Source organism: Varanus komodoensis, unplaced genomic scaffold (assembly GCF_004798865.1).
Source record: "Varanus komodoensis strain SLA01 unplaced genomic scaffold, ASM479886v1 scaffold3, whole genome shotgun sequence".
NCBI lineage: Eukaryota > Metazoa > Chordata > Lepidosauria > Squamata > Varanidae > Varanus > Varanus komodoensis.
The window spans coordinates 61,604,829-61,622,804 of record NW_025335761.1 but is presented as its reverse complement, the minus strand read 5'-3'; the positions used below and the strand labels follow the sequence as shown (position 1 = coordinate 61,622,804).

At 45.4% G+C, this 17,976-nt stretch overlaps 1 protein-coding gene across 9 annotated transcripts in view; it reads right to left on the bottom strand.

Moving 5' to 3' along the window:
* Window positions 1–17,976, bottom strand: part of KTN1 (kinectin 1) — a 109,044-nt gene that overhangs the window by 64,412 nt on the left and 26,656 nt on the right. For 8 of the 9 annotated variants that reach the window (XM_044437261.1, XM_044437267.1, XM_044437268.1 and 5 more), the window contains 6 exons: window positions 13,469–14,029; window positions 10,127–10,264; window positions 5,210–5,386; window positions 2,782–2,912; window positions 1,836–1,952; window positions 559–699 (listed from right to left, as the gene is read on the bottom strand). In XM_044437261.1, the coding sequence (XP_044293196.1) occupies window positions 559–699; window positions 1,836–1,952; window positions 2,782–2,912; window positions 5,210–5,386; window positions 10,127–10,264; window positions 13,469–13,991 (1,227 nt within the window). In that variant the 5' untranslated portion in view covers window positions 13,992–14,029. Of the gene's footprint in view, window positions 1–558; window positions 700–1,835; window positions 1,953–2,781; window positions 2,913–5,209; window positions 5,387–10,126; window positions 10,265–11,430; window positions 11,775–13,468; window positions 14,030–17,976 lie in introns of those variants that run through there. The other variant, XM_044437270.1, reaches the window with a different exon arrangement.

The window sequence follows — 17,976 nt, the reverse complement described above, 5'->3', positions numbered from 1 at the left end:
CTTAACCTGATTTCCCAGACTAATATGCAGATCAGAATACAGTTATATGCCAGTTTTTGCACGATTCAGAATTTCTACTCAAAAACCGTATCCAAATACATATAAAATGTGCATCGTAGGGCAAAATGTGTGATTTGTGAAAATGTGTGATTGAAAAACTTGTAAATTTTTGTGCCTTTAAAACAATTCAAGAACAGAACTGGATGGATATATGAACAAACATACAAGACACTCCAACTCTTCCCAAATATGTTAATAAATGCTCATACGCTCGAAGTCTAAGTCAGCTTAAATCACTTGCTTTGCTTTCATTTCTGCATGAATTTCAAGGAATGGCACTGGTACGGAGGAGGAGGACTGGGACCAACACAGAATTCACGCTGTTTTAAGCAGAAATGTCCCCAGAAGGCTCCTGAGAATGACCAGAACCCCCATATTGAAATTCCACAGGCTCACACTGCAGAAGCAAAGCACAAAGTTTTTTTTGGTAAGACAACTGGTGCCCCCTAAAGCCAGTCAAGAAGAAGTGTACATTCTAACCGAAAGCTGGGTTTTTACCTTCATCTTCATCTGTTGGGTTTCTTGGAAACCCACGTGGATTTTGTTTTGAAAAACCCCATGCTCCTTTTCTAGCGTGCCGATTCGCTCTCTCATCTTTGTCGCGACCAAGTTGCTTCTTTCTTTCTCTGAAACCAGCTCCTAGGACAACATCAAAGGATGTCTCACTGGGGCAAGCGAACAGCTCCTGCGCATGCCAGACATTAATGGGAACTGGATGCCAGCAAAAGCGAGCACGCACGTTGGGTCTCCGTTTTAAGTTGAGAGGCAGCACTAAGGGACTGAGCCAAAGTCTTCCTATCTGAAGTGGGACTTAGACAGAGAAAAATGTGACTCTGCATGTTCTCCAGGGAGGATGTTCCAGGAGCTGGAGGCAGCAACGGGGGAGTAATTTTAGAGTGGATGAGACCTTCAGGAATCCTGAGGTGGGGGATTTGGGGAGAAAACAGAACTACTCCAGAGAAGCTGGAGGGGCTGGAGCACAGTACGCTTTACATAATATGTAAATTTCATAATATTTTATTTTTATTATTTTATTTATTTTATAAAATAAAAATAAAATTTTATAATATACAAATATATAATGTATAAATGTAAAAGGCATTGTTGCCCTCCTTTGGACAAAGCTGCAGTGAGAAAGGGCCATGAAGGGAGTTCATTATGCATATTTCTCTTTCTCTCCCCCCTCCCCCCTCCATCTTCCCATTTTACTCATATTTCCCTCACACGAGTTGGACTTGCGCTTCCTGCTCAAGAGATGGAAAAGGCTAGCGCCAGGGAGTCCCAGCAGTGCCACCCTGTATCTTATGGAAATGCCTGAAGAGCAAGTAACTATAATTTTATCCATGTGGAGTTTAAAGAACGTAAGAAGAGCCCAGCTGAACCAGCCAAGGGTCCCTCCAAACCAACATCCAACGCCCTGTTCGTGCAGTGGCAAACCAGCTGCCCACAGGATCCCTCCAGCAGGATGGTGCAAGTCTTACACGGCAATAGGTGGATGCAGGCAGGCCACCTCTGGGGAAGGAGGGACCACATGGCCAGCAAGGCTAGTAGCCACGGAGAGCCCCCCGCTCCATGAATCTGTCCAATCCCCCTTTAAAGCCTTCCAGACTGGCGATGATCCCCACTTCCCATGCCAGAGAATTCCGTAGTCTGACTATGCACTGTGTGAAGAAGGACTTCCTTTTATCCGTTTCCATGAGGATCCCTTCTCCCCATGTGACTGGCTTTGCCAGTATGCCTAAAGTTCCCCCTCGTTACCCTGAGAGCAGCTGTACCTGTGAGAGCTGTTTACACTGTTCCCTTGCAAGGGCAGCTTCCTCCTTCATTGCCACAAGTAGCTTGTCTTTTTCTTGCAGCTGGTGCAGAGCAGTTGCCGAATCTCCCTTACTGGCCTGCAACAAATAACAACTAAATAATGCAGATCAGAAGAGCCAAAGGGATGGAGCAGAAGTCACAATAAGCCACTGTCCATTCTGATTGATCTCGACAAGGAGAGCAGAAGCTTCCATTTCTGATTATCCACAGGTCAACATTATGTCTCATCATTTTGTTCTACCATTGGCTGAATCATCTGCTAGACCAGGGGCCGGCAACCTCGATCACTCAAAGAGCCATTTGGACCAATTTCCCAGAGAAAAGGCAACACCAGGAGCCACACAACTCTTTTGACATCTAAAATGAAGATAACACTGCATATATCGTTTTTTACCCCAGACTGGTAAACCAGCCTCGTCAGCAGTGACAGCAAATGAATCTGCCCACATACCATTAAATGTTCTGTCTTCTTCTGAAACTTTTCTTTTCTTGGATTTATCCATGGTTGGCCTACTGGGGGTCGAAAAGCTCAATAAACCGCATGCCAGCGGGTGTCGCACATTTTGAGCGACAGGGAGCCACAGCAGAAGGATGAAAAGGCCACATGCGGCTCCGGAGCCATGGGTTGCTGACCCCTGTGCTAGACAAATGCAGAGTAGGGCAACAAACCCTGGTTTAAATATGGATTAAATAAACCAAGGGTAGGTGTCATCTGTTTATAAGATGTCTGGCACACCCTTAAATAGCTCTATCCACGGGGAGTATAACAAGATACTAACAATGCAAATATAAACGCTGTTAATAAGAGCCATCAAGAAATTTCAGAAGCAGCCCTTACCTGTAAGGCCTAACAAACCTGGCAGCCCGTTCTCCAGGGAAGTGCTGCCACCAACCCGCAACACCTACCTTCTGCAGAATGTCCTGCATCACACTGGATTTCTCTTTCAGCAGCTCCACCATGCTCAGGGCCTCCTCTTCTGTCAAGATCATGGTCTTCATAGTCAACAGAAAGTCTTTAAATTTCACCTCTGCGTTTTCTACAAGAAAACCAGCAGCAATGCTTAAAACATGAGGAGCACTAGCAGGGAAAGCCTTTTTCTTTCTGACAGGAGAAACAGGAAGGATAAAAAGGACATAACTGCGGCTCATCGGCTGTTGGGAGATATACATATAACTGTCGAGAACAAGGGTGGCGAAAGCTTGGCAGAGAGGACTGAGTTTAATTATCACCACCACCACCACCAAACTATTACCTGGAGAACCAATGGCACCTAAGATCCCTTGAAGTGAACCTTTTCTGGAATTGACCAACCATAAGCACCAGCTTCACTTGGGCCGCACAAAACCATTATCTAACAGGCCAGGCTAGGCCAGCACTAACCCAAAATCAAGGCAGCAACAGTTCCCAACACAGAGGGGAAGGATCTGGCTCAATTTTGTTAATAAACAAAAAACTCCTGCTGATGCTCCCAGAAAGTTTACCGCTCAAGAAAGTGGAATGTTGTTAATTCGGGTGGGCAAATCCAAGACCACACAGGAAACGGACACGCTGCATTTGAAGGCGGTTAGAGAAGCAGGAAGGACATGAGGGCCAGTTGCGGGGCTGCACAGCCATAATGAAACTGCACAGCCGGACTACAGGAACAGACTGGAGGAAAACACAGAGGCAACACCTATAATTTCTGTGTGCATTAGCTAGGCTGGTATGGGCCAGATGTGCAGCAGATTCAGAAACCGCCACCTCACCGCTGCAGCTGCAAGACAGACTGGTGTCACAATGGTGAAATGGGGAAATCAATGGTGCTTTTTTAAAAATAGAATTTTTAGAAATTTAAATTGGATTTTTATTAATAAAATGCTTTTTGAGGATGTAGTTTTCTATTTAAGATACAGAAAAATATAGACTCAAAATGAGTCAGAAGGGTTCTCATGCGCCATCTAATCCGACCACCAGCTCCAGCTGGCTCCACTCATGTAATCTCCAGCATGTGGTTGTCCAACATAGAAACACAGAAGATCCATTGTAGTCCAAAGGTTAATTATCATGAAATAAGGCTTAAAGCTGCATATTTCTTTGTTTTATTGTAAAAGAAATTTACTTTATTGTAAATTTTGTTTATTGTTGGTTTTATTAATGTTATTTTATGTAATATTGCAATCCACTTAGAGTCTTCAGACTAGTATAGCAGAACATAAGTTGAATAAATATATAATAATTAAATTATGTAGCATGAAGCTCTATATTCAGGTGGTATTCCATTGATCCAATCATAGTGCCATGCTCTTCCAGAGGTTTTGGTAAGATTACTGGGCAGTTTTTCCGCCTAGAAGATATTATCACAGCTGCTTGGTTTAACAGTTCTCAAAATTGTGAATTTGTGTTTGCAGAGATCATGTGCCTCTTCTTCACAGCAAAAATGTTATAAAAGAAACATGCAGAGTTAAGAAAAAGATCTTAATCCCATTTTCCTTTGCAAATCTACACAGACAGAATCAACCCCTTACCTCTTAAGTGCTAAGTTGCAAAAATTCAATGAATGGAAGAAGATGGCTGGAAGTAGAATAGATCTGCACAAGAAGCTTTTTTAATTTAATGTTATAATTATTTTTTAACTTATTGTTGTAAGCCGCCCCGAGGCTTCAGCGAATGGGGCGGCATAAAAATGTTTTAATAAATAAATAAATAAATTAAGCTAAGTGTGAGGAGGGAGGAGCAAGCAGTAAAAAGTAAACTCTTTTGAGCAGAATATTGCACACGTCTTTGGATCTTTTTGCATATAGCCTGAGGGTTATCTTATTATTTTTTCTGTAGAGGAGAAAACCTATAAAGGCAGCAGGCTGCAAAAGAGACCCAGTTTGGAACTATTTTGATGAAGTCCATCTACCTATGGATAAGGCAGGTATGTGTGCAAAATTATATAGAAAACTATTATTTAAATCTAGTTTTTAGATCCACCCTGGTTTTGAAAATGCGTAACTTCCTTGCCATCGGCCAAAATGGTACCTGCCATGAATGTGAGGGTGTGACCACCCTGCAATTGTAGCATGCAGAAGTGCCTTTCGTCTCTTCTGCTGCTTCCACATCAACAGCCGATCCAACCCTGCCAATTAAGCTGCAGGATTCCCCTGTTAGTAAAAGCTGGAAGGAAAGATGAGAGACATTTCCCACTGATGAGAAATTACCCACCTGCTCACATCTTCACATTTCTCTCAACCAGGAAGGAGGGAAACTCAACCCAAGGGAAACACCCATTCTCAGACTCTGCTTGCACTGACCACATTTCTAAGCTCCACAGCACAAACTGTTGCTCATGCCGCCTCCGTGCACCAGTACCTTTATCGGTTTCATTCTTCAGTTTCTTCACATTAGTTTTCAGTATCCCTTCATTCCCATCTTGTTTCCCCAGGTCAGCTACGTCTTTCTTTTCCATCGCCAGGTTCTGCTCAGTGTTATCCATCAGTGGGATATAGGTTGTCGCATGAATCAATGGCTCGTCCACCAACGGTGCAACTGGGATTTTAGGGAACACATTGAATATGGTAAGAGGGACTTAAAATGTCTGGATATTTTTTTAGTTTCCTTCACTTATATTCTTCCCACGCAGCCTGAAACCTGCTTCGGTTACGTAGTTCACTTTCAGGAGAGCTGCACTGTGACAAAGAGACTTAAGGCAACCTCAGTTCACCCTGAGTCTGAGTCCCCACACTGCCTGATGACTCCCAGCCAGTTACCTCGCCTACCTGCTGCCAGGCTGCTGACGGGGACTGGGCATTATGTTCACATGACTCCAGTCCTCTGTCAGCTTCACTGGCTTCCCATTGAAGTCCGGGCCCAATTCAAGGTGTTGGTGATGACCTATAAAGCCCTTAATGGCTTGGGTCCTGGTTACCTGAAGGAGCGCTTACGTCCATATATGCCCGCCCGCCCCTTGAGATCGGCGGGAGAGGCCCTTCTCCGGGAACCCTCCGTGAAGGAAACTAGGAGGGTAGGTACTCGGAGGAGGGCTTTCTCTGCGGTGGCGCCCAATCTACGGAATGCGCTCCCCAGAGAGGTCCGCCTGACGCCGTCGTTATTTGTTTTTCGGCGCCGGGCCAAGACCTTTTTATTCAAACGTCATTTTAACTGTTAATAGTATTTATTTATTTTATTCTTTGGCCAGGGTGACTTATTTTATATTGTTAACTTATTTTATATTGTTAATTTATATTATTTTAATTGATTTATGTTGTAAGCCGCCCCGAGGCTTCGGCGAATGGGGCGACATAAAAATGTTTTAATAAATAAATAAATAAAAATTTGTGTTGTGAGCCGCCCTGAAGCTTCAGTGAATGGGGTGGCATAGAAATTTTCTAAATAAATAAATAAATAACCAACCAACCAACCAACCAACCTCACAGGCTTGTTGTTGTGAGGAGAAAATTGAGCAGAGGCAGCTCATGTAAGCCGCTTGGGGCTCCTTGGAGGGGAAAAGTATGGTATAAATGCAGTACTTTATATAATATAAATTACTACCTGTAATAGTTAAAGATACTCAGATCTTTGGGTGGAAAGGTGACATATAAAATAAATAATGTAAACCTGGAAGGCAGTGATTTATTTTTAAAGTCACATTAACATTTATATATCCCCTCATCTGCTGAAAAACCATAAAGGCAGTGTGCAATAATTTAAAAGGCAAAACAAATATTTTAAAAGACAGAAAGAATAAGACATAATATTAAAAGAGACTATCAAGAGAAACAGTGGCTGGTAAACCAAGGAAGGTCCCCTGAAATAAATACATTTCCATACTGGGGTCTGCTTGTAATCCAAAACTGTGGATTAACAGTTTTAAGGACAAGGGGCTTTCCTGATGGAGGTTCTAGTCAGGACGCCTTCCTTCCCCACCCCCTAAGTTGAAAGGGCAGACAAAGGACGTGTGGCCAATGCTGGCCATATGTGATGGTTGCGACGTACATCATTCTATTTCCTGATGTTGGTGAAAGACACACAGCGATAGCAACTCCACTGACTGCTGGAATTGGAGTTTAGATTACATTTCTATAGAACGGAGAGGCATAACCGGGGGGAGGGGGCAACATGCCGACAGTCAAACCAAACTCTGTGGTTTTTTAAAATTCATTTGCATGTATTATTACATGTTCTTGATAGGGCGTGCTTGAGCCCACTGTAAAGTAAAACTAAGTCCCCCCCCCTTTTTTTTTTTACTCATGATGAAGAAGTCAGTGTGTCTTTCACCCGCAAATGTGGTTTTAATATGTCGTGCAACTTGGAGAACGACGATTATCATTTGAATGGCAAATTCTGAGAACTCTCAGAACGAGAATTCTGCACGCACTCGCCCAACGCATGGCTTCACAAAGCATGGTATTTGCTGCTTGTTTTACTGCGGAGAAGTAAATTCTCTTGTCTCTTCACTGAGGTGCCCTGAGGGGCAATCCAGGTTGTGGAGCGGCCTGTGAGCAGACCTGTCTGACTCTGCGCGCAAACGCCTGAGGAAACAGAACGCTTCCACCAACCTGAGCAGCACTCAGTCAAACTCGGCGGTCCACGGCTGCTAATTTGCTCAGCTGCTCCGATCTATTTTATCCTGTTTTGTCTCTTTGTTTCCAAGCAGCACTCTTACCACCCTGGACACGTTGATAAAAATGGGGTTTGAAAACAGAAAGCCGCACTCCTTTTCCCTGACTGTCAGTTGTTGGTTTCCCTTTATGGAATTTCCCCCCATACTAAATGACTGACATGCCTCTCTTCGGCTCAGCTACTGGCAGTAAAAAGGTTTAAAAATTAAAATGTGCTGGCAGTTTTATGTTGGGTTTTGACCTCCCCCCCCCCCCCCCCCACACACACACCTCTTGGTCTTTGGGCCCACCAACCACTGGAATGCAGCCCACCTCAAGGACTTCTCTGACATAAAATCAGCGGAACATGGCCCTCCACTCATTTACTATAAACTCAAGAAATGTTGGGCCCCAGAAAGTGAGAAGAATGGTATAGGAGACACAACAAAATGAGACAAAGGCCCAAGACATTGCTGGCCAGATAAAGCCTGGACACAAGCCAGATCTGGCCTAGGCATTCTCTACCTGTGCCATAAGATGCGCTGGCAATCTGGGGCCCTCTAGATGTTTGGCCTGCAACTCCCATCAGCACAGCCAATACTGAGGGATAATGGAAGCTGGAAGCTAAAACATCTGGTCGCCCCCACCACCTAGGAGTGGTTCCAGGTGAGCTCCTTGCAGTCTCTTTCACTCACGACCAAGAGGACAATGTCAGAGACTGGCTTGTGTGGAGTGTAATTAAACTCAGTCATGCAGCTGCGGCCTGGATTCTTGGCATACCATTGCTTGACCCATGAGTCAAACCTAGTTGCCTTGAGCAGTTTACGGGAAAGCAAAACACGGTTTCAGAGACAGATAAGCAGGGCTGGCTGCAAGAACACCACAGCCTGATTACATTCCCGTCACAAAAGTGACACAGGCACAATCCTGTGAGGGAAGACGGGAACCACAAAAGTACGTGATGTTGCTCGTCTTGAGCTTTAGACATCAAGAGGGGCTATAAAATGGAGGAAGAGACCTGTTGCAAAGGCGCTTGTGTCAGACAAGGTTTCATAGCACCGCGCCTAGTTCGCCAGACTGCATGAAGTGAACGCTGGAGATGGCTGAGACACCAGACATATGATCCAAAGTGTATTTACGGAAGCAAGGATATAGTTATTTTAAAAACATATGCCCGTGCACACAGGAGGAAGGGAACTCATTGCAACGTGATGGTAAAACACAGGCACAGACAAAGCTGAGATGTAACAGACACAGACAGACTTGCCCAACCTGGCATCCTCCAGATGCTTTGGACTACAATTCCCATGATTCCCCATGGGAATCATGCAAGTTGCAGACCAGCACAGGTGGAGGGTGTCAGGCCCAACGAGGCTTTAATAAATTGGAGGCAGCAATTCCACCCAGGGATTCTATTCCTCGACTTCAGTAAGTTGCAGCCACCGAAGCAGGCTTCCGACACAGATGGGCCTAAATGCCTCCAGCCCTTGTGGGCAGCTGCTGCGAGTCCTTCCTGATATTGCATCCAGGAGGACACATGTCAGTGGCGACTCAGTTGACCTAAGTCAGCCTTCGGCCCAATCAAAACTGCATAAAGCGTGTCAGTGAACTCCAGTCCAATGACCTCCTGGCTTTAGCAACCTCCGATCACATTCTGCGTGAGTAGAGCAACTCTGGGGTCAAAAGCAAAACTTCCCAGAACAAAATGCTTGCCTACAGGTTTCTCCACATATCCATTTTTGAAGGCCTGGCCTGCAGCTAATTCAAGCTCATGTGTGTACTTCAAAACAGGACTCAGGAAAGCTTTCCCAGGGACTGCCGTCTAAATCTGGTGCTGGTGGCTTTAGTCTGACCCGTGCCATGGCACAAACCCTTGGGGACTTGAGTCCAAGCAAATGGACTAGGCCAAGAAAACTTAGGCCATGACACTACCCTTGGAGTAGCTAGCCTTTAAAGGCAAAGGTTAAGGTTTCCCCTTGACGTTAAGTCCAGTCATGTCTGACTCTAGGGGGTGGTGCTCATCTCCACTTCCTAGCCGAGGGAGCCAGCGTTTGTCCACAGACAGTCTCCGTCATCATGTGGCCAGCATAACTGAACACCAAAGTACATGTAATGCTGTTTACCTTCCCACCAAAGTGGTACCTACTTGCATTTGCATGCTTTCGAACAGCAAGGTTGGCAGGAGCTGTGACGGAGCAACAGGAACGCACCCCGTTGTGCATATTCGAACCGGCAACGCTTTGATCAACCAGCCCAGCAGCACACAGTTTAAACCACTGTGCCACCTGCATCTCTTTGTCAGTTTTGACAATTAATGAAATAGACAAATTTTAAACATGAGCGCTTCTATATCACCAGTGCAGAGCAAGCATGAATGTCTTCCAGATCGTGCCTGGGCTTGCCTTCCATACAAGCGGAGAGCCCAGGGTCTCCCGTCTTGCTGTCTTTCACTGAAGACACCTGGCATACAGCTTGCACCAACTGGGAAGAGGAGGAGAGGCAAGAGGTCTTGCTGCTACTTCCATCAAGCTCGGGATAAAAGAAGGAAGGTTGAGGCGATGGAGCAAAGTTCAGTCTGCCTCTCCACAATTCTGATTTGGCTTCAGGGAACAGGGAGGGGAGAGCGCTGAGCGCAAATTCCAACAAACAAGCACCCTAACACACCCACATACAGAAAGCAGAGATTTACCATTATCTGTCTTTTGTTTCTTTGCTGATACTTTCTTCTTCCCTGATCCGCTTTCTTGTTTTATCTCATGATGCAACAGGATAGGGTCTTGCTTTTTGGTTGGGGTTACAAATGAATCACTCTTGACATCATGGTCATCTATAAAAAAAGATAAGATGAGACAGACTGTCCTTTATAGCCCATTAGCACAAAGGCGCGTGTATGTGCATATATTTACTTAGATACCGGTAAGCCGGTCCCCAACATTCCTGTGAGAGCCCATGTGACACAGTAGTTACGAATGCTGGACTGGGACTCAGGAGATCTGGGTTCCACCCCCTCCCCACACTTAGCCATGAAACCCACATTTTATTTCTTTGATGTATTATATTTCTATTCCACCATTTTTCCTGCAAGGTTCCCAAGGCTGAGGGTTAGTGTCTGACCCAAAGTCATCCGGGGAGTTTCACGGCCAACTGGGCGTGGGAATTAGAACTTGGGTCTCCCCAGACTAGCACCTTCAAAATAAAACCTGGCCACCACAAAAAATGAGGGATCCACTCAAGAGCAGGCCCACAAAAACAGGCCACGTGTGCCCATGCACAAATCATACAGATATGATGTATCTGAAAGCCCTCGGAGGAGGGCCTTCTCTTTCTCTGCGGTGGCGCCCCATCCGTGGAATGTGCTCCCCAGAGAGGTCCGCCTGGCGCCCTCGTTATTTATTTTTTGGCACCAGGCCAAGATCTTTTTATTCAAACGTCATTTTAATTGCTAATATTATTTGCTTATTTTATTCTTTGGCCAGGGCGACTTATTTTATATTGTTAATTCATTTTATATTTTTAGTGTATTATATTTTAATTGCTGTTTTGTGAGCCGCCCCGAGGCTTTGGCGAATGGGGCGGCATAGAAATTTTCTAAATAAATAGATAGATATGCTCTGAAAACAACCAGACACCGTTCTTGCATTATACAAGCTCCATTCAGTGAGTGCCTCCTTCACCACAAAGGCGGACGTTACTACCGGTTTATCTCCCAACAATGTTTTAGGAATAACAACCAGTTATTCAGTTCCCTGGACAAAACGATTTCCGCCTTCTACACACAGACACACAGAGCATATGTACGCAAAAGATTAGCACGTCATGCACCTGACGACAAGGGCACTGCCCATGAAGGCAAAGGCCAGGATGAACGCGTTAGTCTTGAAGGTACCACTGCTGCTCCTGTAAGTTTATTAGAAGCAGGTGAAAAGGCTTTGAATATCAGCAAACTGGTTAAAGCAGAACTGCAACCAAGAATGAACAATGGGCTAGTCATACCACAAGTATTTTCTTTCTCTTTCTCTGAACATCTGGAGCTGGGGTCAAGTTCGGTACTGGCTGAAAGCTTACTTCGCTCAACAGAATATTTCTTCTGTTTTTGAAGCTGCATCCTACAGGCAGCAAAACTTTTTTCTAAAAAAATCAGGAGGTGCAAAAGCATCGTGAATTAAGCCTACTGATGCAAGAGGTAGCAGGTAAAATTCTTCACACCACGTTAAGGCAAAGCAGTCCTGAAGTACTACAAAGCCTCTTCCTCATGAAAGCCGGAGTGCTCTAAGCAGCAGAAACCTCATCCTTATGCCATTTCCGATTTTGAAACTCCTCCCGTTACTAATAAAATCTTGCCTCACTAGCAGTGCGCTGAGCTCACACAGCTGCAAATACCCTGCACAACTCTTAGGAAACAGACTTTGCCCCTCCCTGCAAGCAGACACTGTGCCCTTGAACTGCTAGGTCATGCCATCAAGCTGAACCAGTCTCACGCTCCTTCCTCAACTGGCTGTCGCATAAGCTGAAGAGAAAAAAAGCTGCTTCTCAGTTCTCTCAATAGTTCTGTAAGGCCCAATTGCATCAAAGGTACTACTGGCCATCCGTTTCAGATATTAAATTGCTAAATGTGCACAGATGTTTTTCCTGTATCAGGGATGTGTTTTTACACCAACTTCTCCAGAAAATATGGACTGGCCCTTCCAGCTGCCCTTGCAGCAGACTGTAAATCATGCTACCTGTTTGAATCTTTCTGCTGTTTTGATCCAAAAGACAGGAACTGCAAACCAAAGCCATGCGCTTTTAAAGACCATCTGACTTCAACAGGAAAGGCTCAAATACACTGAAAATCAATAGACGTTTTAACAGCACAACAACCCCATGAACAGAACAGAAGCCTGCTTACTCCCAGGTTGTGCAGCTATAGGACTACAGTGGAAAGCACTTAATTCATATTCAGCTTCACTAACTAAATGCAGGGTCACGTTTCTCATTTTAGCTTCGAACCCTTACATTATAAGGGTGTCCCTACCTTCTTGCTCCCTGGCTCTGCGCCTGCCAAACAAGCAAGTGGAAGCAATCACGAGAAAGAGGTGGAAGTGCAAGAACAGCTGATGGCAAAGGTGGAGAAAGGTGGATTTACATACGGTGGAGGAGAACCACAGGTGGCCTGCCAGGTCCTTCAGCACCTGGAATCAGCACTGACTTTAAAGCAGTCAGTAAAACAGTGATAGGCAGCTTGTGTCCATCCAGGTATTTTACCCTACAATTCCCAACAACCCCAGCCAGCAAAGCCCATGATGAGGAACTGTGAAATACATACAGAGGGTCACCAGGTGCCCACTGGGGTGGAAGACCTTCTGCTGTACCTTTGGGCTAAGAAGCAAGTCCAGACTAATGCTCAGTCATTTGCAACTGTCCCCTTTGCTTCCCCGACCAGGAAGCTTTCAGACTAGGCTTTTATCACCCTGCTTCACTCCTTTGCTCCCAGCGCCAGCGAGCCTTGCCTGTCACCGCAGGAGAGACAAGGTACTGGCCAACACCGCGAGGCCCCACCTGTAAGCCAACATCTGCAGGCTTCAGTACAGCAGGCATGGGCACCAGCTCAGTCTCCAGATGTTTGAGGTTTCAATGGCCAGAAGCCCCTGCCAGGTCTGGAACATCTGGAGGTTTGCTTTCTGTCCACCCCTGCATTACAGCTACCCTCACTGCTCACCAGAGTCTCTCTCATAGGCCTGCCAATACCTTCTCTTGATTTGTGAGCCGCCTAATTCCATCCTAGCTGGCCGTAACACAAACCTTGTCATGGCAAAACATGGTGCCTGGGTTTCTTGTTTGCCTCTTCCTTCCCCTTTCCCCTTTCTTTCTGTGCTGTGCAATTTAGACAGTAAGCTGGCAGGTAGGGGCTGCCTGGTTTGTTATATCTGTGAGCCAATCTGGGAGCCTTTCCAGAGGAACAACAGAGTAAAACAACAGTTTTAAATAAAGTTAATACAGAGAGTTGGCTAAACTACCTATCCCCAAAAGACAAGCAGAAGCATGGACATACCTGTTCCGTTTTTCTGCTTTTTCAGCCCAGCCTTCTTTCTGGACCCAGCTGCATCCGATGGTGGGGTGGGCTGCTTCGTAACAGGCACAGGTTCCACTTTCTTCCCTGCGGGCCTGGATGCGTCTAACTCCCTTGGCACGTGCTCCTCTGGACTGCCTTTGTGCTTCTTCTCCTTCTTCTTGCGTTCTCGGAGGCTGCTTGGAGCCTCTGTCATGCCCATCAGGACGGGAAGCATGTGTTCCTCCTCTGCCCCCAAAGCATCAGACAGCTTGAAGTCTCGGGGGGCGCTCTCCGAGTCAGATTCATGCAGGTTTCCATTCTGGGCCTCTTTCTTTTTGCTCTTCTTCTTCTCTGCTTTCTTTTTATCAGTCTTGACAGGTGGAAACTTTTGGTCCCTTTTTTGTTTTGCAAGGGCCTCATCATAGAGCGTTTCCTTCATGAAAAGCCAGAAGAAAAGGAAGATAACAGCAATCACGACAGAGGGGACAAGGACGAGGAAGTAGGGGGACTCGTAGAATTCCATTGTGCTTTTTTTCTTGACTACTGCCTAGAAGAATAAATCTAGAAAAAACGAGAAGAAAATAAGCATGCTGTTTAAGAAAGATTCCATACAGGCCAGGCGACATTTCTTGAAACTGTATTACAAAAGCAAGAGATGATTCATGAAAAGCTTACAAAGTGACAGCCAGAGGCAGAAGGGAAGCAGAGCTATTCGTTTGGCTCTGCAGAGGCACAAAATCCCATTGCTTTTCCCTTAACAGTCAGCCGTCATTCCATCCATTTACCTCAAGTTGCTTGCTTCTCAGCTGGTCATCATAAGAGTAGTAACTGGTGTATGAGTTTGCTTTTTTCCTCCTCCCTCCCCATGCCCTTTTCCTTTTGTGCTGTGCCCTCACAATGCCTAAAATTAGAGCATTTTCATTGAGCAAGCCGCTTGGCGAGTCTTTCCACTAAGAGCGCACTGAAAAATCATTCCAATACACAAACTAATAACATTCTAACAACAATTATCTAGTTCCTCTAAATGACAGCTACCCAGAACTACAGGCACATGGAAGTACTAGGGATGTTGTGGTTATGCAGAAACCAAGCTGGCCTCCTACAATATTCCCTGGCAATGTAGCTCAGTCAGAGCACACCCAGGGAATGCTGCTCAAGAAGAGGATGCAACTCAAGTTCCACCTGCGCACCTGCTACTGCAAAGTGGTCCTGAAGTCTAGGCAAAAGGAAAAAGCTGTAGCTCCCCGCTAGCGCAGCCATGTCTTCTGCCAGCACTACACAAGATCTAGGCCAAGGCTCTTCCTATGCACTCACACTGCCCTATTCACAGGAACTGGGCACAGGGGCGAGGGACTGTCATCTTCAATTTGTAGTCCTCTGCAGTTTCCCATCCCATGTTGCTTTTTCTTATCAGGAAAAGAAAAGCAAAATCTGATTGGGAAGAGAAGAATGGGGAGTTGCACAATGCCGCCTGTCTGGACCTGGAATCACTCCTCCTGCGCAGAAAAGACGCCAGGGGCCACCACTTCCAGCCTCCCTGCATCACAGAACTGGGGGCTGAAGGGGTGGGCTCTGCTGGAAATCAAGGGAGAGCCACCATCTGATTCAAAAACGCAGGCAGTCTGATGCGGCAAGTCTCCCTGAAGCTATAAAATCGGATCGTCGTTGTCTAGAAAATAAAAGTTTCTGGGGGAGTCTCATTGGGATGGAGGGACCCCAGATCCACTTCCGACCCTGAAAGAGTTTGCTAAAGCAGAGAAGACTCCAGCCTCTGCCATCAGCCAAAAGGACTTGAAGGGAGGCTGCCTCCCAAGAGGAGGATCACAGCAAGGGGGACACAAACCTGCCCTCACCCACTGGTCAGTAAAAAGTGGGCATCTCAATGCTCGCTTTCTCCTTCCCTTCTCATTACTTTTTCCTTTGATATTGTGTCCATCTTTGCTGGTGGGCAAAGACAACCTTATCTTTTAACATCTGCACAACACTTTAAAAACACTTATATATACTGCTGTCCATATTTAAACATATATTTATGTATTAAAGAAGATGAAGGCAGAGAAGAAATTAGATGGAGGAGAGGAGGAAGTAGCCGCAGCAGACCCAAACACAATCCCTTTCCAGGACTGAGGTAACCCAGGTTACAGCATGTGCGTATGTGGAACTATAAAAATCAACAGCTCTGACAAGGCACCTTGAGGCAGCCATGAAAAGCAAGCCAAGTCTACAGACTGGTGAAATTTCAACTGATTGTCCTGCACTGCTCCACCACACCCCAACCCACGGGAACAATAATGCCAATTTATCAGACAATGTTGCAAATTACTTCTTAGAGCAGTAAAGCAAGCCAAGTCTACAGACTGGTGAAATTTCAACTGATTGTCCTGCACTGCTCCACCACACCCCAACCCAAGGGAACAATAATGTCAATTTATCAGACAATGTTGCAAATCACTTTTTAGAACAGTAAAGTACTGAGCATCAAGCTACAATTACCTTTATTTATAAAAGAATACCCTCCTCTTCTGTATAGAAATAAACTCAAAGCAGCTCAATTCATAAACACTGCTAATATGTTCAAAATACAGCAGATACAGATTTTTAAAGTCCAAGGTATTAAAATCAATTCCATGCCATGAAACCAATAGCTGGGTAGAACCATTTGAAGATAAAAGCAGAGGGGGGAAATCTGAATCAGAGCCAAAAACTAGGTGATTTTTTTCTTTACGAGAAAAGCCTTACCTACAGCCAAAGGAGGGCGTGAACATGGCAGCTTGCTGGGAGAAGGGAGGAAAGCGGAGAGGCTTCCGAACCCACGGCAATTTTATTTTACAATAAAACTTGAGTCCACACAGCAAGAGCAAATGCACAGCCTTGCCCAGAGTAGTAAGAATGAGAACCTTGCTAGTCCAGCATACATGAACTGGGAGTCACTCCTTCCCAAATACCCTGGGAACAGCAAGAGCAGGAAAATCCACACAATTATCACTGCTTTTTAGCCGCAATGATGCTTGAGAGCACTATTTTGCAATTCAATTTCAAGCCACAGTGATTTAGGATGCAATCCTGTGCAAGTTCAGACAGAGAAAAAAAGGCCTGCATTTCCTATTGTGTCCTAGCTGGGGCACACTGGGAGTTTCTGGGAGACAGTTTTTGTCTGTCTAAACTTGCTCAAGACTGCGCGCCTTTGGTAAAGCAGTCATTTCACTGTCTTAAGGAACCCAGCAACAGGGGGCACTTAGCACCAGCTAGGAAAAAACACTGATCATAAAAGTATAAATGTTTACTGCACAGATCCATCTGGAAAACATCTACCACTTTGGGAATCCACTGGCTTCCACAATGGATTAAAAATTACAACCCACAATTGGCAATATTGGAACCAACCAAAATGCTACAAAAGACTGCAAGTTTTCGAGTTCTCCAAAGTTTTAAAATGGTTGGAGGGTGGGGGACAGTGGGGTGATGAAGAAATACAAAGGTTAGAAGTTTGCCTGATTTCTGGTGATCAGATCTTGGTCTCAAGGATGTTGCAGAAGTCACTGCAGATGCTAGATTACACCCAACATTCTGGGACAAAGAAACAATGGTGGACCCCCACTTCCAAAAGCATCATGGCGAGCTGTACCCAGATCTGCCTCTTGCCTTAGGTGAAAGTAAAGCTATACATGACAGTCTTTGTCTTAAGCAAGGCAATAATTTTAGGTGGCTCCCTGGCTAAAGTTAACAGAAGCCACATTGTATTGTATTACTTAGTGGTTAGCAGAAGGAACCCCTCTAAGTTCAGAATCACTCGGGGAGCAGATTCTGCCCCAGATAATTAAAGGCATTACTTCCCAAGTCTCATTAAAAAGCAAACCAACTCCAGCAGTCCATGAGAATGATTTTTCTCATGGGCTAGCACAGCTGTCTTTGTTTTCTATATTAAGCAGCATTTTCAAATACCATGGCCATTGAATAAAATCCTATCCTAACATTTATGAGCCATTGTTTAAATGGGCGCTGCCGTCCTTTTTCCTGCCATGCACTAAGCACTTATCCCATGGGCTGCTGAAGCTGGCAACCCGGTCCAAGCTCACAACCTGGGTTCCTCCAAAGGCCCTGCTCCAAAGCAATTCATCGAAGTACTACTTGGCAAAGTGGGAAATGGAAGACTTGGCAAGCAGAGAACAGAAGGCACAGGGCGTGGGGTGGGGATTTCCACCAGCAGGATGGCATGGGGACAGCTTTTCTCAGGGCTTCCACTGCAGATTATGTGCTTTTGAATAACTGCACAGCAGGTGTGATTGGAAACCAAAGTATATATGTCTCCCGGCCAAGGGTTCCAGAAGTTCATGTTTTTAGAAATGGGGGGGGGTGTCTTCAAACATTACAGAATTGTCATAAAGGTCCAATTTGGACACAATAACCTGGGTACATTTTAAGCCCTGTGCTGGCACAGACAAGCAAGGCAAGGAAGCCTACAGGGAGCACACAGTGGGAGCAAACAACCCAGGGACAGAACTGCTCTC